The sequence below is a fragment of the Lasioglossum baleicum genome, chromosome 13 (genome assembly GCF_051020765.1).
Source record: "Lasioglossum baleicum chromosome 13, iyLasBale1, whole genome shotgun sequence".
Taxonomy (NCBI): Eukaryota; Metazoa; Arthropoda; class Insecta; order Hymenoptera; family Halictidae; genus Lasioglossum; species Lasioglossum baleicum.
The window spans coordinates 1,741,155-1,767,577 of NC_134941.1; the positions used below are offsets into that span (position 1 = coordinate 1,741,155).

Sequence of the window (26,423 nt, forward strand, 5' to 3'; positions counted from 1 at the left end):
CATGTACCAATTACCGCGTACCTATTACTGCGAATTAGAATTCGGAATATACGAGCAGGCGGAAACAAATACGTATCTAGGTATTAATTTAAATAAATCCTGAGTACAGAAAAAAATAATTTTTTTATTTATTACATCTTACATGAATTTTTTATTAATTTTAACATCGTACTATAATATCACATAAATAACTAAATACATACATTCTTTCAACAAATATTTGAATAGTGTTTATTTTCTTTAGCTTGAAGCTGTTTTAAATTAAATTATTTCTTTCTTTCACTATTTCCACCAAATGCCCATATTTATAAACACTATTCTTTATGAATTTTTTGTTCTCAAGCGAAGGTTATGGCATCTCATCATCTCAAAGTCTCAAAGTAATCGCTGACTGGTGCGTCTATAATTTCGTTAGTATGTTCGTGCAGAACTGTTTGAATGCTCGTGTTGATTACTCGAAAGCTTTTCCGGAACTGATCATCCGACCCTTCTATGATGTCCACATCGTGGAATTGGCGAATGAAAAGAGAAATTTGTGAATGATGATTGGTCGATATTTTCCTGGAGGTGGAAAAAGACGAATCCTCCAGGTTGAACCGCTTGCGGAGTTCTTCGACCCAATTAAGGGACCAATTTCGTTGAATCGGTCGATCCGACCGTTAAGGGTGTCTCGCAACGGTCGCGGTTTATGGCACTATTGTTCAGGGAATTGAACAGGGCCTAAAGGTATACCGAAATCTATGAACCCGTTAATTAAGTTTCACTCGAGCTATTCATTATTGGAACCATATACCCGTTTTTGCTGCTCTTTCTATCAACAGCTGTCCGTTCAAACGGAACAGGAATCTGGCAAATTCTATTACCTAATAATATACATAATGCCTAATAATTATCATCTCAAATATCTTTGTTGTTTTCACAGATACAAATGTCTTGAGGACAAAGTGGAATGGTAAAATGGGGCTAATACGATACCAAAAAAATTATTGTTTTTATCTCATTTTTTTAGAGATATCAAGGTCACCTCAATTTTTTAAAATGGAACCACGCGTTTTTAAACATCTACAATGATAGTCCCTTTCATTACGAATTCAGTGACTATAATTACTCAAGGTCATTCAAGGTCACGAACAGAAGAAACATGTAAAACTAAAATATAGAAGTAGAATACGTTTATCACTAGCGAGACTTTTAGTAAACATGTCCTTCAATGCCATGGAATGTTTTCAAACATCCTGTAGCCGATTACGCTGCGATTTATTTACGAACGGTATGTTTACAAACGCGATTCCGCTATGTCTTACTCAATAATTGAAAGGTGTGACAAATGCATTGCAGGCCCGATTGCTTTATGAAGAAAGGTACTCTGAGCGGAACACTCCTTCTAGGCTGACTTTTACTAATATCTAGAAGTTATGTAGAAATACTGGAAGTGTAGATGTAAGAAAGCGTAAACAGAAGAATCCCATGACTACTGAAGACAATGAAATTAATATTTTAGCAGCTGTAACTGTCAATCCACATCCGGGTACGAGAGAAATTGCCCGAGAAGCAAGCACGAGTAAAAGTAAGTAGCGTAATACGAGTTCTGGCCCGACATAAATTTCATCCGTTTCACATAACGCTACATCAGGAATTCGTCAGGTTTTTTCTGTCCGTGACCTTGAATGACCTTGAATAATTATAGTCACTGAATTCGTAATGAAAGGGACTATCATTGTAGATGTTTCAAAAAGGGTGGTTCCATTAAAAAGAAAATGAAGATGGCCTAAAAACAAAAGCTTTTGGTATCGTATGACGTATGAGTCCTATTTTACCATTCAACTTTGTCCTCTAGACATTTAATGTATCTTTGAAGACAACAAAGATATTTGAGGTGATAACGTTAGGTGTGTGAATCAGCCTGTATTTACTAAACGAGTGATTTGTACAGAATAACCGAAGCAATAATCGACAATAGTTGGAAAGCTTGTTACGAATGAAATATTTCAAAGATGGACATTGGACGTGTAGTGGGAAAAGCAATTATTGTGCAATTGGTTTCGTCGAGGGAGTTTCATAGTTGATTATAAAACGGTTTTATTTCCTTTTCTTGCAGTAAATGCTGAACATTTCGATTGCGAATTTTAGAGTACAAGTGAATTTGCTCATTACGAAGATCTATCATGTGTAAAATTATTTCCCATCGGATACATTTTCTTCACAAAGTAGTTCAACTCGCGTATGGCAAATTATCAATGAAGGAATTCACATCTGCTAAGGTAACATACATCAAACGGTCGGATTTGAATATACGGTATATTCAATAACGAATAAGTACTACGAGATAGAATAATTCAACTGATTTGAAATGCTATTTGGCAAATATTTCAAAATGGGGACTCCTTACCAATTTTGATGGACTTGAAATATGTTATCCGAGGTGTAATTCTGAGCAACTTTCCCCTATACATGTATTTGTCGTTTAGGGCACCCCCCCCCCCTCCACAAGAAATCTAAATCATACGCTAACCAAAATGTGTTTAAAACTAGAGGGTTATTGTTGCTCGCTCGCTTTGCGAGCTCACGGATAGGACTGCTCTTGCAAAAGGGTTAGTGGTACGCATGGCTAGTACTACCTATAGCTATTAATGTTTTTTTTTAATTTGGTGTGTGACTCTCCACGAGCCACACAAAGAACTTCCCGATTCGTTAGTTGCAGTATATTATCATCATTATTAAGTGTACGTTTTAAGAAGATTATACGTTTTCAGGGAAATTCAATAGTTTTCTACTTATCAAAATGTTTGCTATATGGCGTCGCATTAAACCAACATCGTATGCTCGTTGCTCGCTTGGTTTCTTATTATAGCATACTAATGTTGCAAAATAAATTGTCTTAATTAGTTTTTCGCAAACGATACAACTCCTCATTATCAGGGTTTGCAGTATTGATCTTGGTTTTAAACCGCGCTCAATTTTGAAACTCTGCTCAGTGCTACATACAACATTTGTAAAGTTCGCCTTTCTGATTTTTTAAAATACAAACATACTTTCTCATATGTTTGTCCCTGACTTTTATGAATCGTAATCGCTTCAGCAGGAACCACTGCAAATTGACTACGTGTGATTTGATATTTTTCCTCACTCGACATATTTACTTGATTCGATATTTTTATTATTGGTGTAAAATTTTGATCAATATTGGCATTTTTCATATAATCACGATAACGAGTTCTTACTTTCACTCCTACTCTGGCCAATTGAAAATCTAACCACAATATAGACGGAATTTTAGTATTTTCTTGAAAAGTAATAAATTTTAATATTCCGCATGTGTGTGCTCCATTAACCAATCCGTTTTCAACATCAATGTTATTAATAATTATCATATAGTTTATATTAATTTTCAATTTAATCTCAGTTGATAATTCGTTTTGAACTGATTGTTTTTTTAAAGATTGTAATATAAATTTTTTTTTGTACTTTCATCGATATTCTTTGAAGATGTATTCTCGGGAGTAGAGATGATTAACTCACTCTTGCATTGGGATAATTTTCGATTATTGTAAGCGGAAACATCATCGTAAGGTACAAAAAAAATTAAAAAAAATTTTTTTTTTTTAATTTTAAAAAAATCTTTCCGTTCTCTCGTATAAATTGCATTGTTGAATGAACTTCTTTCGAAAAAACTAAAAAAACTAAAAAACTACTTGACCAAAATGGACCAAAATCTAATCAGCTCTAAGTTACAGCGGGGCACATCGATTGCATCATTCATCATCCTGATCGCGTTGTTACTTTTTCTGAAAACGTTAACGAAAAATTTGATTACATAGAAACGGCCATACGCACACACACACACACATACGAACATTTTGCTGAAAATAGTCTAAAATGACTGCAATGACCATGAAACGTGAAGATCTGCTAAAAAATCGATTTTCGATTTTCGGGGTCATTACAATAACTTCCCTATAAAATCGGGAAGTTAATAACGAAGTTTGTTGTAATAGTGCTAATAGTCTTTTGCAAATATCTCAGAATCTAAATAAGGCCGAACGACTGTAACATGTACAGGGAAAAGTTTGAACCATTTAATGGGGTGGACACAGTAATATTTTGAAAACATCGAAAATATTGTTTTTGATAGAAAAATTACATTCTCGTAAACTTTAAACGCGTTTTCCAAAACGGTGTACAAGATATCTCGAGTTCTACCTTAGCAATTGCATTAAAATTATACAGTTATCTTCATTATAATATCTATTAGGCATTGACGATCGATTTTTTCTTCATTTTCTTCAAAAAATTAACAAATTTTCTACCGAAATTCATTCATTAAATGTAAAATACCTGCCATTTTGTTAATTTTCATAAGAATTGAAATGTGGGATCGTCAATGCCTAGAGAATATAAATTACAACAAAGTTAGAGAGCTATATTTAACGTAATTAGTAAACAAAATTGTTTAAAATACGTAGCAGTCGAGAAACTGACCATTGATGTAAACAAATAGAACACTTAAAACAGTAGGGAGTTATTGGCAACAAAATTGAAAAATAATTCGGTGTGCAAGGGGTTAATAAAGTTGTATTCTTCAAAATTTAACCACTGAATTTTATTTTCAAGTCGGGCACGAACTTATGAAATCATCCGATATATCACAAGCAGATCAAAGTGTTTTATCAAACGAGAACAAAATAAAGTAGTGATTTATGTATTATTGCTCTGTTTATAGCAGTGTAGTTTAATATAAATCAGTATGCATGATAGTTTACTGATTTGGCACTGATCGTAATTCCATTTATTTAACCGGTTCAATGGAATATGTACACGAGAACAGCTACACGTCACGCACTTCTACTGGCAAAGCACGACCGATACGCAGATACGATCTTTATGGCCGTCGACAACGCGTGTTACCGTAACTCACACTGCATGGAACAGATCTATACCAGGTGATGAAACTGGAATTTGAGATGTTACGGTAGCTATACAACTGATAACAGTAGCTCACAATGGATCCGTAAATATAGCCGGAAATTTTTAACTACTTAATAAATGTTAGGTATTTTGCATACTTATCACGTAATCATTTTTTTTCGTTTCTACTAAACTTCTTCCTTTATTAACCCTTTGCACTCCTTTGTCGAGTGTGCCTCGACATCAGAGAAAGAAAAATGTAAAGGAAACGGGTTTTTATATGTATTAGTTAAAAACAAATATAAGTTCCACAAATATAAATGACAACAAAGTTTGAGAGCTATATTTAATATAATTAGTATACAAAATTGTTTAATACTAAACCTACCACTGTCGGTCAAATGGCCGGTTTTATATTTTTCATTTCACAGTTATTGAAATTAATACAAATTTCTTTATCTAAGCAGATATTGCAATAAAAATTGCACACAATCTAAATAAATAGAGTCTCGTCATTTTTGTAACGTAAAACATTTTAGTCGCTTTTAGTAGTCGGTAGGTTTAATGTTAAAATAAGTAGCAGTCAAGGAACTTTAAAGTAAATTTCAAATAAAACACTTGAAATAGTAGGAAACATTGTTGGCAATAAAATTGAAAAATAATTCGGAGTGCGCAAGAGGTGAACACAAAACCAACTACGAGAGGTCAAATGACCCATTTTAAACTTTTTATTTGACAATTATTGAAATTGTAAAGGTGTTTTCAAGGGAATTTATCGAATATATATTTTTGATTCCAGTATATATTATGGTAAAAATCGTACAAAATGTAAATAAATTTAATCTTGTTATTTTTATGATACTATACACATCAGTCACTTTTGATGGTCGGTAGGTTTAGTGTTAACCTTTTGAACATTAATCATTTCTTCCGACCTAGAATAATTCCATTCTATATGATTTTTTTCATTTTATGGATATGAAATTGATATAATACCTCGTACAATACTTAAATGTTTAGTAATTGGTTTGATCCCAACATATGTAATAATGTAAACGATATTTTGAATAGGTACAGCAATTTCTAGTGGTGACTCTGAGTCACCACTCGAGTGCTAAGGGTTAAAAGGAAGTCAACGCGGCTTTTAATCTTCGTAAAAATTATTTACGTTTCTTTAACTTTCATGAAAAAATGTAAAATTTCATAGAATGGGGGGGGGGGCAAACATTTTGCATTTTAAGAGAGCACTACACCTAGTTGGGTTTGCAATTTATGTCCGCGGAGAATACGAATTCAATTGATCGTAATATAGTTTCATCCCTAAGAATCGTCTTTTTCACACTAGTGTAAAAACAAGACAAAATGTATTTCCACTGTCGACTTAAATGTTCATACTCACGAATTGGATCAGGAAGCTTCCGCGACAAAGGAAGCAATCAGAACTCGCTGAAAGAGAGTTAAATAGGACAACAGTGAACGACACTGTAAAGTTAAAAGCTATGCCACAAGCGTCTGTTGAGGTGGCTGTTATCAACGAAAAAAAAAAATTATAGTCTTTCCTATTGGAATGAATCGAAACGAGTCTAATACTTTTTTGCAGTTTATATTGTAATTAATAGATTGCGGATCTTTGTGCATGTATAGGAAAATTGAGAAGATGAACTTCAAAATAGTAGGAAAATTAAAAAAAAATTGGAGATGTCGATATATGATTTCTCCTCCATCAAAATCAGTAAGGAAAGAATTAACATCCAAATTGGTTTCTATTTCTTGCAATCGATGCAGACAAGTTTTATTTTGCATGAAGTGCAATTTTAATCAAATTCATGTCGCTTGATATTGAAGAATAAATACATAGACTATTGTCATGGAGCGATGGAACAAAAAAATGTAAAAAAATTTTAGGAAGTTAAAAGCTCACAGCGTCACAAAGTCACACGCGTTTGCTAAGGTGTCTGTTATCAACGAAAAAAAATTATAGTCTTTCGTATTATAATAAATCGAAACGAGTCTAACATTATTTTGCAGTTTATATTGCAATTAATAGACTGCGGATCTTTGTGCATTTATAGGAAAATTGAGAAGATGAACTTCAAAATATGTAGTAGGAAAATTTAAAAAATTGAAGCTGTCGATATATGATTTCTCCAATATCAAAATCATTAAGGAAATAATTAACATCCAAATTGGTTTCCATTTCTTGCAGTCGATGCAGACAATTTTTATTTTGCATGAAGTGCAATTTTAATCAAATTGATGTCGCTTGATATTGAAGAATAAATACATACACTACTGTCATGGAGAGATGGAACAAAAAAATGTAAATAAATTTTAAAAAGTTAAAAGCTGTGCCACATGCGTCCGTTGAGGTGTCTTTTATCAACGAAAAAAAAAATTATGGTCTTTCCTATTGGAATGAATCAAAACGAGTCTAACACTCTTCTGCAGTTTACATTGTAATTAACAAACTTGATATCGCGAAAATTTGAAGAACACATTAGTGTCATTCATATAGTGATGGAACAAAAAAAATCGTATTTACGGTAGTGAATGATCGATTGGGAATACTAGTTTATCGGTTTTATTTGTCGCTGGTTTCCTTCCTGAGAGCCCCGGTGCGGTGGGCCGATGTTATTCTGTTCGGTTCACGCTCTATACAGATATGTACATATGTGTATATGCATTTATGTACTTTCCCTGTTGCATAGTAGCGTCTCCTAAAGACGAATAGCGAACGTTAAAAGCGGAATCTTCAAAATCCATCTCTTTCACGTGTGCCTCCCGCATGCATATCAGGATTAGAGTCTGATAGGATTAGTGGAAAAAATATGGCATATTATCTCTTCAAAAAAAATATCTGCAGACCTGAGATATTCATTCTTTAGCTGTAAAATAAATATCTGTAATTTTCATTTTCTAAACATAGTTGTATACGGGTCCCATGGAAACCACTGACACAGATTTCTCGGACACGCTTTTCACTGACAACATTTCATTAATTTTTTATTGATTAATTAATTAATTAATGTGGATTGAATGAAAATCAGTGGAAAAACGAAATATGAAACCGAGTGTTCTTGAATTAATTAATTAATTAATAAAAAATTAATGAAATGTCGGTGAAAACCGTGTCGGAGAAATCTGTGTCGATAATTTCCATGGGACCTGTTGTATACAAGGTGGAACACATAACATCATTTTTCTCCTCCTTTCCGAGAATTTTAAGTTTGAAAATTCGGCGAACACGCGTGCTATTCAATAGGAATCGTCTGACGCGTCTGTGTTTGACCGACTCATTCTACTTCCTAAGAACGCTAGGCACGCGAACTTGACGGATTGTTAGTGAATTTTCTCGAAAACGACGCGTCAAATGAAAAACTTTATTGTATATTTTCGACTTATTTCCTGTGTGTGTAGTATCATCCCCTCCAAGTTTACACCATTTTAAGATACCCTGTAGAGATATGGAATAAAATATTGGGTTGGCGAGAAAGTAATTTCGGTATTTTAAGGTGAAATAAAAGCCAATTTTAGGAAAATATTAAAGTTTTGTGAGCGCGGAATTATGAAGCTACTATAGAGACATGACAAAAGATCATCGAACAAAATGGAAAATATTTTACTGATTTAAGTTCATTGCTTGGATAGAAAAATTGGCTTTTTTATTGCACCTTAAAATACCGAAATTACTTTCTTGCCAACCCAATAGTTGGTGAATCTTTAAAGTCGTTTTATAAGACAACGGTTGACATGAGGCACATGGTTCCTTTGAGACTTTGGTTCGTTCCGATGAGTACTACATATACGATGAAATAAAAAAAACATACGTGTGGCAAACTACGCGCGGCAGAAGTGAAACTTCTTGCAGTCTAGTAATGTTTAGAAGTAAATTAAGATTGGAAATGGTAAATAATCCTAATGAAGCGACAACATTATCAGGAACAACTCTCGATGCAGTATTTGCAAGACATTTAGACAAAATTGAATCAAGAATATTTATATCATATTTTAGCTATCATAAGCCAATTGTTTCAATGATACAATCATAGAAAATCATAGAAAAAATAATGAACGAACAAAATTTGCGACGCAAAGAAGGAGAGCGTATGAGAATGAAAGAGACATAGTTCATAGCATTTCCTATACGCTCTCCTTCTTTGCGTCGCAAATTTTGATAGTTCATTATTTTTTTCTATGAATTTCTATGATTCTATCATTGAAACAATTGGCCTGTGATAGCTAAAATATGATATAAATATTCTTGATTCAATATTGTCTAAATGTCTTGCAAATACTGCATCGAGAGTTCTTCCCGATAATGTTGTCGCTTCATTAGTATTATTTACCATTTCCAATCTTAATTTACTTCTAAACATTACTAGACTGCAAGAAGTTTCACTTCTGCCGCGCGTGGTTTTCCACGCGTATGTTTTTTACTTACCTGACACCTGTCAAACTTTTTCAGGTTATTCAGGTTAGTTTAGAACAATGGTTTGGATAATTGTTTATAAATCTTTCAGTCGGAACAAAATCCAATGAGAAACTGCATGTGAAAGTAGCTGGAGGTTGATTCTATGTTATCCAATTGCAAATGTTTACAAATTAACTCTGGTTAATTAGTTATTAACAATTGTTGCGCGGGCTGATTGTTTCGGAAGTTCCCATAATGCGTAACACAAGGAGGATCTAACTGTGCGACAAGGACAGACATACATAACATACCACATCTCCAAAATTTGTTAATAACTAACAATTTAAGCATCAAACCTGCATAAAACTGGAATGGGAATGTAGCCAAGGCTTCATTTTACATTCTACAATCTTAAAAGTTCACCAATGAAGTCTTTAAAGTTAGTAAATTAATTATGAAAATGTTACTTGTCAAACTATTCGAGGTTATTCGCGAAATTTCGTCACTTCCGTAATGCTCGACCGCGTCACTTCCGTTACACTAGAAAATTGTAGCCCACTCAGCAAAGAAGTTTCACTTCAAAAACAATTTTCACCTTGGGATTCAATGTTAAGGTCAACTTTACACGGTTCATTTTTCTAACAGATCTCCACCGATCCAAAGCTGCAGAATCGCGCTATAGTGGTCACGACATCTACAGTGGGTGTAAAAAGTATTCGTACGCCCTTTAAAACCGAATAACTTTTTTATAATTGTACCAAACGACCTGATTTTTTATAATCAATTAGAAGCATTGGTTTACGAAATGATATGCAAGAAAGATTTTCCAGAAATTATAATTTACAAGGTTACATGCAAAAATAAAAAATGCATTTTTCAAAACTTTTTCATTTGGGCCCTTAAAGAGAAAATTTAAAATATATGTTTTGTAGATCTATAGTACCTAGTTACACACACATGCTGAAAATTTCATCGAAATCGATTAATATACACACGAGCTACAAGCCGTTAAAAATGGTAAAAATCGTAGTTTTACGCGACTTTTGATCAATTTCTGCTTAAAAAATCCACAGAATCGTACATCTCTCGATGCGTGTCGTTTTTTTCTGCGTGAACCGATCTCGATGAAGTTTTCAGCATGTGTATAATTAACATAGATCTACAAAACATGTATTTTAAATTTTCATTAAGGGCGCAAATAAAAGAGTTTCAAAAAATGCCTTTTTTATTTTACATGGAACTGTGTAAATTAGAATTTTTGGAAAATCTTTTCTGTATATCATTTCGTAAACCAATGCTTCTAATTGATTATATTATACAAAGTCAGGTCGTTTGTTACAATTATAAAAACGTTATTCTGTATTAAAGGGCGTACGAATACTTTTTACACCCACTGTAACTTTGAAACACTCTGTACCGTATTGGTGTAACAGAGAATTAAATAAGTTTTTTGTGCGAAGAAACTCCTTTGTAGTCAGATTTACGGGTACATACTTACATACCGTGTACAACGAGACGAGGCAGCGAAGGTAAACATAGTCGCTCGAGTGCAACGGAGTTGATGTTATCCTTCTCAGGCAGGCAGGAAAGGGCGCACGCTGTTACTTTGCTGCCTCGTGTCTCGTTAGACAAGGTATAGGTTGGAATTATGCATACCGTTTGCATTGAGATTGGAAGTAGCTCGAATGGTTGTATAAATATAAGGTGAACTTACCTGTGTGAAGGTCGGATGCCGATAGATAAACGAGGCAGCAAGTCGTTAGGAGCCGAAGGAGCCACATGACAGTGCACATGATTGCTCGATGCGTGGCTCCTCCCTTCCTTATCTGTTCCCGCTGCTGCGGTTTGCGTACCGCTGCCTCGACATTGCTGTCATCTGAAACACATGACCGGATATCATGAATACATTCAGTTTCATTCATGCTTGAGTAGGGTTGGAACTTATCGCCGGGTACCATTCAAATCCCTTCTGTCTGTTAAGATTAATTGATTTCATTAGACATCGAGGTCAGGGTGTACATTTGTCGTGTAGCAAGTAGTACCAACCGCCTACTATCAAAGTCCTTACACTAGGTTAACTGGATAGATTCCTTTTTCCAGGATTGCGTGCGGGATTCGCCTTCTCATTTCTCGATATCGCAAAAATGGGGTTCTTCAGTGGTCAAAAACGTTAGATAAAAGATCAATCTAGACCGCAATCGCCCGTAATGTGCATTATCTATTCGGAAGCATAAACCTGCGCATGTATCTATTAGGTTGTTGCATATGAAATGATTTTTAGCAATGACATTAAACAAACGCAATTTTGTACCCAACGTATTCTATCTACAAATCTCAAGTTTCTCGATTGTATTACGGTAAATCGGTGAAATTCAAAATTGTTGGAAAATTTAAAAAAGTTGAAGAGGTCAATATATGATTTCCCCTCTATTAAAATCATGAAGGGGAGATTCAACATTCAATGCAGTTTCTACTTCTGGCAGTCGACGCAGACAATTTTTATTTTGCATAAAGATCCGCAGTCTAGTTATGATCGTGCTTTAGTAAAAACTATACATTGCAGAATATCTGAAGTGGGACAAATCTGACATTTCATGAATTAAATGCTAGCATATGAGAGATGCAATTTACCGTTTCCATATAAATGAATGTAATCGAAAGTGGTTTCCTGCGTCCCTCTCTTGTCACAGAGAGTCTGAAATGTGCTCACATTCTAGACGCATAGTAGTTCAGAGAATACAGAATAACAGTGAGAATAGAGCATGCCACTGATTCTTTGTTTCATTCAATGTATTTGCCATCCTATGGTGCTTAATTGTAGTTTAATTAAAATCCGAGCACGCCGCCCGTGGGAAAGTTTCAGAAGTTAATCCCCGACAGAGTCGGCGATACTTTCATATTAGCAAGGAACCCTCCCACACTGCGCCACGCCTCTCCACGCCGCACACCCCGTTCCGCGGCCGCTGAAATAAAACGAGTTAATTACATTATGGCACCAACGTGCCGCATCGCGACGCACATTCTCCCCGGTTTAACCAGCCGAATATCGTACACTTGCGACTTTGTCATACAAAATGTTAAATTATTTCCGCCTTTTACTAGATTGTAAACTGTATGACGCGCAAGACGACTTTCCGCTCATTTAAAAAATTAATTTATTGCAACTCCCGAGTTTCGCATCACAGAGACTAGTATATGAATGATACAGTGGTTCACGAAAGTATTCGAACGCCCTTTAAAACAGAATTTAAAACAGAACTTTTTTATAATTTTAACAAGTTACAAGCAAAAATAAAAAAGTCATTTTTTAAACTTTTTTATTAGGGCCCTTAAAGAAAATTTAAAATACATGTTTTGTAGATCTATGTATACATGCTGAAAATTTCATCGAAATCGATTAACACATACACGAGCTACAAGCGATTAAAAATGATGAAAATCGTAGTTTTACACGATTTTTGATCAATTTCTGCTTAAAATCCACAAAATCGTACATCTTTCGATGCGTGTCGTTTTTTCCTGCGTCGACCGATTTCGATGAAATTTTCAGCATGTATATAACTAACATAGATATACAAAACATATATTTTAAATTTTCATTAAGGGCCCTAATAAAAAAGTTTAAAACTTTGTAAATTATAATTTTTTTGGAAAATCTTTTTTGCATATCATTTCATAAACCAGTGCTTCTAATTGATTATAAAAAATCAGGTCGTTTGTTACAGTTATAAAAAAGTTATTCTGTTTTAAAAGGCGTTCGAATACTTTAGTGAGCCACTGTATGTGACAAACACCGACTTGTTCAGAGCTAATTTTACATATTTGTTAATACTATTATGTATGCATACTACCGCTCAAAAGTATCCGGACACTTCCTTTTTCAAGGCTTTTTCCAGGTACAAAGCTGTGTTATGATTTCATCATCTCTTCTTCAAGAGATCTTTCAAAATCAACAAATTTTAGCATTCATTGTTACGTTGAGTGTAATAGATCTAGTAAAGCATTATTCACCAGTTCATGGGGTGCAGAAGTTTTCGTAATTGAATTCAATAATTTTAAAAATTTCATTTGGAGGTAAGTAGTGTTCTTTGAATTCCGGCGTGAGATCAATTTTCAACCAACACGCGCTCAGCTTGAAACTTTTCAAACTTCCATAATTTTCAAGACGTCCCGAAAATTTTTCCACATTTGTTTTCTACGAGAGTCGTAGAAAGTTAATATGTGTAATTCCGTCATTTAGAACAAAGTGAATAATCTCGTAACGTTGCGTAATGGAAAAAATTTCTATATAATTGACGGCACACAATTTAAATCACAGTAATATTTTTTCAAACAACCTTAGTTTCCTGCCGAGCCAGATGGATTAGTTCGCTAAACGATGTGTAAGGACAATGAAATATTTTTAAACGTAACGACTGGTGTGAGATTCTGCTGAGTCTAGTCACTGATATGCATGCACGTATATTATTACATCTGTTGGTTATTAATTCAATAAATATTATTCTGCTGAATGAATGAACCTCGTTAAAATCATGTTAAATAGAAATCCTAATACCTACGCAGTTTCTTGTGGTGAAATATATTAATAGCAAAATACGATGTTCCGTGTAGTGTGATTTAATCAATATTCAAATGTTGCGTATACACAGATCTTCGTTAGAGTCCGTTTCAATAACAATGTATACATTTTCGGCACTGTTTACTTACCTCCATTTCCTGTCACTAGTCTGCATAAGGATTGTTGAATATTTATTCTCACAGCACACCGACATAAACATGTATGATGTGCAACATTAGTGTGATTAGTGCTTTCAGAGCCGAATCCACGTTGCTGGATTCATAAACGTTTAAGGAGAAATTATGTTATATGAGGAAATATACAGTGGGTGTACGAAGTACTCATACACCTTTTACAAACAAATAACTTTTTAAACGATTGGTCCCAACAGCAAGTTTCTTTCAGACGTTAGAAAGATTGGTTTACTGGCTAATGTGTAAATAAATTTTTTTAAACTGTTATTGGTCGCATTACGGAGGAAAAAGTAAAGGTCACGATTTCTGATTTTTTTATCCGTGCCTCACTTGTGTGACCCCCAGAATATCTACTTTAATTTTGACAAAGTCAACATGTTCTTGTGTGTAATTACTGTAATTTGAATGGTATCAAGTGGCCAGTATCCCGTAGGAGTTGTTTTCTTAAATGTTGTTTTTTCTCGCAGTTTTCAAGATCGTCGATGTGTTTATTTTTTAATTAGAAATAAATTAATTCAAATATGTACTGCGGCATGACCTTCGAATGACCTTCAATTCCGAAGGTGAAGGTGAAACTTAAGTTTCGTTTGTAAGGAGAATACAGGTTTTGTATATCTTATTAATTATGTAGAAACAAAATTAATCTATTATTCCACACAAGGAACGAACGATTCAATATCAGTTTATTTCAGTTTCTTTATGAAACCGTTGGTTGTTTGTTGTGGTATCTTTCAATTTTCTGACCCAAATGATCCTCATTTAACGTGTTACATTCAAATCGTAAAGACGTAGTTTGCTTGTGCTTTTCTCGTTATTGAATAAACTCCGTTGAGTAAAATATAAAGTGTGCGGATTATTTAATTATATAATCTAATAGTATGAAATACTAACACTTATAAATAAGTAGAATGTGTCTTTATTAAAGAACATACATATACTAGGGGTCACACTTAAGTGCGACACCCTGTATGTTTTATATGCGCGATAATGGTTTGAAATGCATCTTTGAAAAGTGCCTAGAAATGTATGACGTGTGACGATGACAAAAGTGTTCACTAAATGTGAGTATGTCGTCCGTAAACGTTTATTTCGTCAAAATTGGTTAGGAATTAAGAAACATAGAGTCATCAGAAATATGAAATGTTCCCGTTCTGAAATATTGAGATTTTGGTTTCCAAAAGTGACTTGTATACGATAAAATTATAGGGGAAGGCCTATGAAAACTGATTTTCATTTTCGAACTAAAATTCATACACCCACGAGTTCTGTCAAGCATATGAACCTACCGTTACTTTGCAGGAGAGAATTAATTTACATAATGTCCTATATCTCAGAAATTCAGGATGATATTCACTTCAAACTTTAATTATGACTAAACTTTGAAATGAATTATTCGTGTTGGCACGACTACATATACATAGAATCTACGCATAATTACCGTAAAATGTTTATTGTTCCATACTGCTATGTTTCATTATATTTTTTATAATAAAATTTAATAGTTAACACATAACTTCGTAAATATTGTTAAGAATTATATATAGATATTGAAATATTTTATTTTTCAAGCAATCTTATTTCCGTGTGATAACAATTTAATTTGGTAATCTAATTTATTATATCATTAACCTTCTCTCTGTGCTGACAAACATGGAAATAAAACGTTGACAAATTGAAAATATCCAAAAATATTCCAAGAAAGCTGTGATATGTTTTAAATTTTTTGAGTATTGTATACTTATATCTTCTAAAATCAATAAAATTTCACAAATACTTTTGTAGGCAAATTCTTTCTTTTGAATGTTGAATATGTAAACATTACAGTAGCAACACACAAAGAGAAGATTAACTTTGTAATCCAAGTTTTACATAGAAAAGGATGCACAAATACCATACCCTTTGATCTCAATGAACTTTAGAATGTAAACAATTAATACACGCACGGAAAATATTACGATATCGATTTCCTGGTCATTACATCACGAGTGACCGTTCATTGCTTTTTATAATGAGAAGTGATACGATAATAGACACAACGAGATACAAATATTGATGAAATTAAAATATTACTAATAAATAAATTAAATTGCACCATATATAACAAAATACAATAAAAATATCGTTCGTTTGATAGCAGTGTGTACCTTCTAAATTAGTGTATCTACATTATCGATGTTAACATTAATATAAAAGTTCATGTACATATTCTACAAACATTTAAACCTGGCGCTTTTTATTGCGTTATTTATCAACACGAGAAATATTTGATTCATATTTAAACTGAAGCGTTGCGCGTTCAAACGATTTCCTTTCGTGTAAATGAAACAATATCATTTGCGAGATGAAACATTTTCATTCTCAAGCGAATATTCATTTCGATAAGTAGGAAGACGTTTTATTCACTTCAGTGCATTACTTTTGTCAAGTGATGAACGTTATCAGAGTATTGCATAAGACAGATAAAGAACAAAGTGTTACAACCTGTTTCCGCTGAAATCACAGCAGATATCGACTTTAGTTTTTTTTTTTAATTAAACGAAGCAGGGAGACTGATCAATCGATGTGCAACAGATTTTTCTAGGTCAGCTGTTAAGGGTATAAAGTATCCTCCTAATTTTTTTAATATGTACCGGCGTATTAATTTGTTTCATATGAAGCTTGGTTTCCGATATAATGGACTTCGAATATTTGTCTGATACGCATAGACCGGATAGACCAGTATTTAAGCTTCGTTTCCGATATAATGGACTTCGACTATTTGCCTGATACGCATAGGCCAGTATTTAACATTTACATTTATTAATTGAATGACTGGTTATGTAATTTCTTTCTCTGTCTATTACATTTAATATCTTATACAGATCAGATTATAATATCTGTAATACAGTTACAACTTTCGCATCTCATCAGCTGTGTCTATCAGGTAAACGAACCAGAAATTTCACTGTGATTGCAACTAGTTTCATCAGCAATTTATCTGATCCACATAGAACAGTACTTAATATTTACATTTATTAATCCAATGACTGGTTATGTAATTTCTTTTTCTGTCTATTACATTTAATATCTTATACAGATCAGATTATAATATCTGTAATACAGTTACAACTTTCGCATCATCGGCTGTGTCTATCAGGTAAACGAGCCAGAAATTTCACTGTGATTGCAACTAGTTTCATCAGCAATTTATCTGAACCACATAGACCAGTACTTAATATTTACATTTATTAATCCAATTACTGCTTATGTGATTTCTTTCTCTGTCTATTACATTTAATATCTTATACAGATCAATACACATTTAATACAGCTACACCTTTCGCATCATCAGCTGTGTCTATCAGGTAAACGAACCAGAAATTTCACTGTGATTGCAACTAGTTTCATCAGCAATTTGTTGACGCATAAACACTGTCACAGTAATACAACATTAATACTTTAAAACATTCGATAATTTCGCTAATGGGCGTGATGCTTATATTTAAAAACCACAACTAATTGCGCGTACCTTCCATGAAAATATCAAATACCTGGTTTTTCCTTTTTAATGTACTGTAGAGAGATTTCGCTCTGATATGAAATGAAATGAAATTCAAGACTGCATCGTTAAGCTTTCATTAAACTAACATATTTTATTACAGAAACTATACAGATATTAAAAACGGGCACATCAGTATTAATTCAGTTATTAATTAATAAAGCTAAACCTAATGATAAATATTAACATTTTTTTAAATTCTGGGAAGTGCTTTTAATCACATGAAAAAATGATATAAATATACAAAAGTTGCATGGTTTAGAGGGAGAAACTACTAAAAGCTTAGAAATTTTTGGTACTCAAGATCACGTGAAGGTCATGGCACTGTACGTCATTGATTTCATCTTGACCTTAATTTTCACGTCATAGTAATGCAAATACGTAGCTACGTATAACAAACATCGATGACCTTGAAATCTCAAAGAAATGCCCTTGAGAGAAAATGATTCCCGCCATTAATTATCAGTGCTTTTCCCATCCAAATAATTTGTGCTTTCGACATTTTGCGTAGCATAAAAATAGTAACATATATTATAGAAACTATACAGATAATAAAAATGGGCACATCAGTATTAATTCAGTTGTTGATTAATAAAGCTAAACCTAATGATAAGGGACTGTCGTAAAAGTTGGGGCACGTTTTGTTTTTTAGCTATAAAATTTCATAGAATGAGAATTACACTAAAAAATTTATATCGTTGGAAAGGTATAATTGCCATCTAGATTTACGCTGCAGAAAGTATAATGATAGCGGTAACGTATAAAAACCTATAGCCAATTTTCTGAAGACAATGTTTTCGGCAAAAGAAAATTTGCCGAACCAAAAACTCTGAAAAGTAAGTGTTGACATGAAGTCTAAACGTCTTATATTCAATGTTTATTGAGTATTTATTCCTTCGTGCATGATTTTGCACAAAAAAACATTGTTCACTTAATAATAACCGGCTTAATCGTCTGAATTGCTTTCACAATGTTTGCATGTGAATTAATTTGCAGGCATGGTAGCGCATTTCAAGTGCACTGCTCTCTCGCATGTGTGGCGTTCGATGGTATTAGAGCGATTCAACTTCTTTGGCTTGTTCTTCATAAAGACAATACAAAAATCTATATCTTCTGGATCATCACAATGTAACAGCAATATTTTATCTTCTTTATTTTTCATTATTTTTGTATGGAACCTTCAGCAACATATTCCTGGCATTTTTCTAATGCAAAATGATACCAAACACGATATAATTTCAACTGTATTAGTGGTTTAATCGATGATGAGAGTTTCAGATGGACGTATGTTTCTCGTAAGCAACGTTCCTGTAGATTCTGTTAAATTGAATGACATACAAGTATAATTCTATAATATGGGGACTATTTAAACATGTTTAAACAATGTTTAGAAACAGTTCGTATCCATTGCGTTGGTAGCTGTTGCGATCCATTTGCTCAGATTGTTCAATTTATTTTTAAAGCTATAGGTTTCGGCCAAACCTGACTACGTTATGCGATGCAGCAGCCCCGCTTCATACAGAAACTGTCAAAGTAAGCTATAACGCAAACTTTGTTTTCGCTTGACTTCAGCTGAGTGAGCTGTGCTGAAGAGTATGTTACATGAACGTTGGGATCACCGACAACGTCACGCGTCTTGCGCATGTATTTTATTTTCTCAATCGAAAATAAAGTTTGCGTTGTAGTATGAAGCTGGCCAGCTCTATCGCGTGAGAAAATCACATTTTCTCTACGACCTTTAGCTTTCAAAATAAATTACAAAATAACCGAAAGAATTGGTACATTACAAATATCTTGATTGCTTGTAAATTGCTTACACAAGAGAAAAGACCAAGTAAACCTATTCAAAACGAAACCCCGCCACGGTGTGAACATTGCGATCTACCACTAACTGCCACATACATACATAATCCTAAAATGCACCAAACAAGACCAAAAAAAAGAAAAAATACTAAAAGTTGCATTTTGCAACTTTTTTATGTGGGCCTATATTGAAAATTTAGAAAATACTGTGATATCTTTTCCTAATGAGAAAGTCTACATTTCAGTAAAGAACATTGTTGAATGATTCGACTTTCATCTCTCTGAAATATACCATAAGAATTAGTTTTCTTTATACAGTGACTCCCACTATAATATAATATAATAACATAAATAACTTTTTTAATCTTGGACCATACGATTTGAAATTCTTTTGGAAGCTAGAACAATTGGTTTGCTACACAACGTGAAAGAATTTCTGAAACAAAATTGCAGATTGTAGAAATGCAGAGAAAATACTAAAAGTTGTATTTTGCAATTTCTTTACAATTCTGACCAATTGCAATTTTTGAAAAAATTTCTTTTCACATCATGTAGTAAACTTTAACTTCTTTCTTCTTTAATTTCTCAAAAAAGTTTAAATCGTATAGTCCAATATTTAAAAAGCTATCGTTTTCTGGAGACCGTCCGAGTATTAAACTCCATACTATGTTAAGTATTTCATTAAAAATTTACTTCAATGGACAGTTCTTTGACTCCTACTTATTTTAAACAATTTTGTTTACTAATTATATTAAATATAACTCTCAAACTTTGTTGTAATTTGTATTTGTGAAACTTATACTTGTTTTTAACTAAAAAACTTAAATATAAACCTTGAAAATAAATCTTCTAAACTTAAAAAAACTTAAATAACTAAGGGAAGAATCAAATACATATACAAACACGTTTCATTTACATTTTCCTATCTCCGATGTCTAGTCACACTCGACAAAGAAGTGCAAAGGGAGTCACGGTCTATGAAGTATTTTTAAAAGAAGGGTTCTGTACAAAATAATCTCAGATTATCAAGTCAATTGATTGTTGTTAATTAAAAAATAACACGTAAGTGAGACGAGACGTGTATAAAATGTAGAGGAAACAGAGAGCGGTAGCAGGGATAAAAGTGGTTAACAGTCGCTAGTTTCAACTGTCATAGCCATGTTACGAGGAATATTTCACATTTGCTTGTTAAAACTGTATATGTAGCTTTGAAACTGCAAGAGAATTCGCGACTCCAGTAAAATTCAGTTATGAACAGGATTTCAGGACTCAACGTCACATCAAGGCTTATAAAAGAAAAGCAATTATGAGACGACTTTTAAAAAAAAATAAGTCTTCCTTTTTAGATAATAAGAAATATGTATACGTTTATATATACATGGAACAGATTTTCTTTGGTTTGAAATTTATGTACATGAAATATATGAATATCTGAACTAGCAAATCGATGCAATTTCTTGTTCTCTACATAAAAGTACTAACATTAAGTTCTAACTAAAAGTTCTCTGTGTTCGCTGTACATTACTTTTTTAATACATTATGTAAATTAATTTTTAATTGCCAATGTAAATTCTTATCATAAAAGAATTCTCTTCACTTTAAAAGAAGAGCAGAGAAAAAATATTAAACAGGTTAGCCAGGGCATCCAGATGAAGATAAGCATCTTTCGAAAGTCTATTTTCAAAATGTCCAACTTCAATTGTTCGTTACGATTACAATTTTTATTATATTTTCTCAATTTCTTTATTTTCGAGGTAGATGGATATTCATGAATACAAACATCAATACGAGAAAGTTCATTTTTCGACAAAATGTCACTCGACTTTCCAATCCGAACCACTGTGCGCCGACCGCACTTAAACGTCCGAAATTAAACAATTTACCTAACTACAGGCCGTCAATCACAGCTGTAATTTCATTTTTCGAAATAAAGAAAGATTACTACAAATAGACGCACTGAAATACTTTGAACATCGCTACGACAAAGTTTAACAATCGGAGACACAGAACTTGAAATTTTCCAATTTTTCAAATTTCAAGTCTCTTGTTAAATTGCTGAGGTAACCGATACCGCTTTTACTAAATTGCTCGTGGTACTCGAGTTAACATATTCACAGCTCGATTGGCAGACTGACGCACGAGCGCATAGGAAAGTGATGGCGTCTGGTTTCCTTTTGATAGCACTTCGTACGAGCAATATTTCCAGCTCCGTTCCATAATATTTTCCCGGCACGTCAACTGCAAATCATGCAGAACCGCCGTTGTCTTTGTTTATAAAATTTCTTTGTAATTCATAAATGATCTTATAAACAAAGATAGTATCGAAGAAGAAAAGTATTTCTTTACTTTGTTGTAAAATATATTTATTTCCGGCAATTCTAGGTTACACCTAATGGTTTGTTTAATACTGAATATGTAATTGGATAATTGTTCAAAGATACTGATAGAACTACGTATAATGGTTTAGAAAACTTGTATGTTATTAAAGAAACTGTGAACAAGTTCAATGTTCAATATGTTCAAGATAGAGTATATCGAAAATGGATAAGGTGGAGTGGGGTAAGTCCGTCTACGGGGCAAGTCCGTTAATTGGTTATGTTTATTATAATATGAACGAAATTTCTGTAGCTTGTGTTTATTAATGTGGTATAAGTTAGTATGAACTATTCTACATAGATGTCGCCCAAGAATAAAGGTGTTTTCCTCGCTTAAATCAACCAATGCCAAACGCCAAACAGTCACGTGCGAGATACACGTACAACTTTGAGGTTACCCTGAACGTGCAATAGTTTACAAGTTATTAATATATTCTGTGTTGTTATTTTAACAAATATTGATGTAGGTTTACATTAAATAAACCGTTTTTATTGTGTTTTTTTAAATTTATTGAGAAAAACACTAAGATGATCTTGCCCCGTAAATATTACTACACGGGGCAAGTCCGTACTATCACGGTGGGGTAAGTGCGTACTGTATGGGTAACTATAAAACTAAACAATATATTCGATGCAATAAAAAGCATTTTGTAGCAGGCTTGATAATAATTCTTTTCTTGTCCCGTAACACTTGAAACAAGGTTCGAAAGCATTTTTAAACTTTGTTTTAATATCACTGTATCCCCTTGCATATTTCAGCATGAAACTACTTGTTTGATTAAAAATGGATAACTATAAAACCAGACAATATAATTTAATGCAATAAGAAGAATTTTATAGCAAGCTTGAAAGAATTTTGGCTTCAAACAAGGTTTGAAAGCATTTTTAACTCTCAGAGTCGGACTTGACCCATTTTCGGGGCAAGTGCGTCCTAGTTGACACTTTGTACAATATCCTATCAAAATGATAATATTCAAGCAAAATTAGAATCCTACATAATACTAATTCATCAGTAATAACTGTGGCAAGAGTTTGATACCAAGAACGTTAAGTTTTTACATACCAGACTGAAAATATATCAGTTTAAAGTTCAACTTTGCAAAAACTAGGGCGGACTTACCCCACTCCACCTTACTTCAGTCTCATACACAAGCTATAAGTAAACAGCGGATCCTTATGCATGATAAAAATTTTCTTCCTGGATCGCAACAAATTGAAGTGAAATACAAATTTATTTTCTGTCTTAACACGCTTCCGACCGGTGATTACTGCATAATTTTGAAAAATCTATGGTGTATTTCTAAACCCTTTTTAATGGAAGACTTTAATAGCAACAGCAATTTTCATTGTGAACTAACAGGTCACCCTCAATAACGTTATCTAATAGTTTCATTTAAGATTGCAATGTAAAAGAAAATATCTATGCTTTCTTTTTATACAGCACAGTTATTGAAAATCCTATTAACAAACTTCCGGTAGGCAGTGTTAATATGGTTAATAGATTGAAAATAACATAACGGTATATTTAAATTCTTCTAATGATTTTACTGCTTTAAATTACACCAACTCATTTTCGTCATAAATGCATAAAATCCGCTGTCTATTTATAAGCGTATGTGTCTTTTTCTTTTCAGGTACAATTTCGTATACCTTTGATTGTGAGACATATAGAAATGTAACTATGCAGCACCGCTTTCACGAGAACAACGGGGAATGCAATCATTAAAAACTTATTATGCAAATAAACGTTCAGTAAAAAGAACCCGACGAATTTGTGTGGGCTGAACTTAATGGAATTGACATTTCTGATGTTTATCTGCAACAATACGGTGCTACGAGCCATGCAACGCGGGCAACCATAGCGTTATTACGCACGAAGTTTCCTGGACGTGTAATTTCACGAAATGGTGATGTGAATTGGCCATCGCGTTCTCCGAACTTAACACCATTGGACTTTTTCCTAAAGGGTTATTTGAAAAGTCAAGTGTACAACAATAAACTAGAAAGCACTCCAGACTTAAAAGCTAACATCAGAGCCGCCATAAGAGAAATTAATGCCGCAATGTTTGAAAACGTTATATAAAATAATGATGTCCGTATCGATGCCTCTAAACGGGGCCGTAGCAGACATTTAAATGTCATCATCTTTCACACTTGCGAGGAGAGGTCACAAGGGTGGAGTCGTCTATTGTAATATTAAACATTTTCCTTGACGAATCTCTCTCTCTCTCTCTCTCTCTCTCTCTCTCTCTCTCTCTCTCTCTCTAGAGCAAAATCAGGCATTTTTAACGATACTCATTATTAGACTGCGCATCTTTACGCATTTATGGCATTTGAAAATTTTCAGAAAATGCTGGAATGTAAAATTCGATAGAATTTGGTACGATTTTTATCTATTCCAGATCTAAAGAGGCTACTACCACTGAAAATAAGATTTTATTTAATTCCACTATCTCTTAAAATTTGTCTACAAAAATTGACTACTCGTTATTTATAAAGGTGATCAACATTTAATTTTATGATATCCAGAAATTTTCATGTAGATCTTGATATATTTCATTTCTTAATCATATCTTCATTTTTCTGGGCTTTATCTGGTTTCAGTATTCTTGGTACGCAAGAATAGATCTGTCAGATATGAATATTAATATTCATATTTTATATTTCATTAATATTCATTAATATTAATATTAATATTGATTAATATTAACACTTTACCTACCGGAAGCCTATTAATAGGATTTTCAATAATTGTGCTGTACCAAAAGAAAGCATAGAAATCTTCTGCTACATTGCAATCTTAAAAAATGAAACTATTAGATGACGTTATTGAGGGCGACTTGTCACTTCACAATGAAAATTGCTGTAGCTATTGAAGGTTCCATTAAAAAGTGTTTGGCCATGTACCATACATTTTTCAAAATTATGCAATAACACTGTCCAACAAATTTCAACTTTTTAAAAGTATTTCGATTCCCACTATGCGATTCTTGTAGAGTTTCCCGCGCTGATTCCGAATCTGGTTTTAATTTTTTTCCTATACGTCCAGTTTTTGAGAAAATGGAGTTTAAAAAAAAGACATATTTTTCAACTTTAAACAAATATTGCGATGTTATTATAAAAGATATTGAATTGTTCTTTACAGCAAAAGATTCTGTAGACTTTCCCGAATACAGTGATATCCAATACTAATACATTATGATTGTTTAAACATGTTTAAACAATGATTAAAGACGGAGATGCACCACTTTTGCACCAATTTTTGCGGATATTTTCGAATTTATCTCAAAAAATAAGGGTCCAGCGAAAAATTGAACTATACCACGCGAAAGAGCAGACTTTTATCTTGAGAAACCCCCCTGTGAAGTTTGCATGGTCGACGTTTTCTTCGAACCAGGAAGCAAAATATCTTCGCCCGACATGAGTTGTCACCAGTGGCGCTCACCACCAGAACGGTCGTTCGCCGCTCCGTATCCCGTCGCTGCGCCGTATCCCGTCCCGAGCGCCACTGGCGGAAACTCATGTTGCGCGAAGATATTTTGCTTTCTGGTTCGAAAAAAACGTCGACCATGCAAACTTCACACGGGGGTTTCTCAAGATAAAAGTCTGCTCTTTCGCGTGGTATAGTTCAATTTTTCGCTGGACCCTTATTTTTTGAGATAAATTCGAAAATATCCTCAAAAATTGGTGCAGAAGTGGTGCATCTCCATCTTTAATCATTGTTTAAACATTTTTAAACATTCGTAATGTATTAATATTGGATATCACTGTATTCGGGAAAGTCTACAGAATCTTTTGCTGTAAAGAACAATTCAATATCTTTTATAATAACATCGCAATATTTGTTTAAAGTTGAAAAATATGTCTTTTTTTTAAACTCCATTTTCTCAAAAACTGGACGTATAGGAAAAAAATTAAAACCAGATTCGGAATCAGCGCGGAAAACTCTACAAGAATCGCATAGTGGCAATCGAAATACTTTTTGGCTGTTGGACAGTGTAATCACCGGTCGGTAATGTGTTAATATTAATATTCATTAATATTCATATCTGACAGATCTATTTTTTCCAACGTGACCCAAGTTTGTTTTCCGACTGACATCAAAACAGCAAAATATAATTTTGTTCAATGCTGTATGTTTTATCGACGTGTACAGTAACAAGAGTTTATCGTCAGCTACCAATCCAGGGTATCCTCGAACTACAGCTACCGTACAATTAACTCGGAGGAGAGGTGTAAACATTTACTGTATCGCTCTAAGGTCTTTATGTTCTAGGTCTCGACTTTCCGGTTTAGGTTCGCCACATTGGCACCTTGTACACTGGTTAATTTGTGTATCCTACGGAATGGAAATGGAGTGCGTTCCGTACGGGGGCGTCAATTGTCACGAAATTCACTTTAAGCGTTTTAAACTAAAGTCAATGGAACTGTCATCCAATGATAATAGTCACAAGCTACATACAAGCCAATGTAATTCTATTTCTATTTCTCGTCATCACTTTACGTATCGCTGTCATTGTAGCTGGCACTCTCTGTAGGCTATGTTGCTGTAATCTAATTTAAATTAGATATCTATTTCCCATAATTATATTTTCATTTACACAGGAAGTGAGGTAAGTATTTAATCTTCTGAACTGAA

The 26,423-nt window shown here is 33.5% G+C and overlaps 1 protein-coding gene across 12 annotated transcripts in view; it reads right to left on the minus strand.

Moving 5' to 3' along the window:
• LOC143215469 (lachesin) overlaps positions 1-26,423 on the minus strand; it is a 653,313-nt gene that overhangs the window by 162,930 nt on the left and 463,960 nt on the right. For all 12 annotated transcript variants that reach the window (XM_076437612.1, XM_076437613.1, XM_076437611.1 and 9 more), the window contains one exon: positions 11,031-11,192. In XM_076437612.1, the coding sequence (XP_076293727.1) occupies positions 11,031-11,109 (79 nt within the window). In that variant the 5' untranslated portion in view covers positions 11,110-11,192. The remainder of the gene's footprint in view (positions 1-11,030; positions 11,193-26,423) is intronic.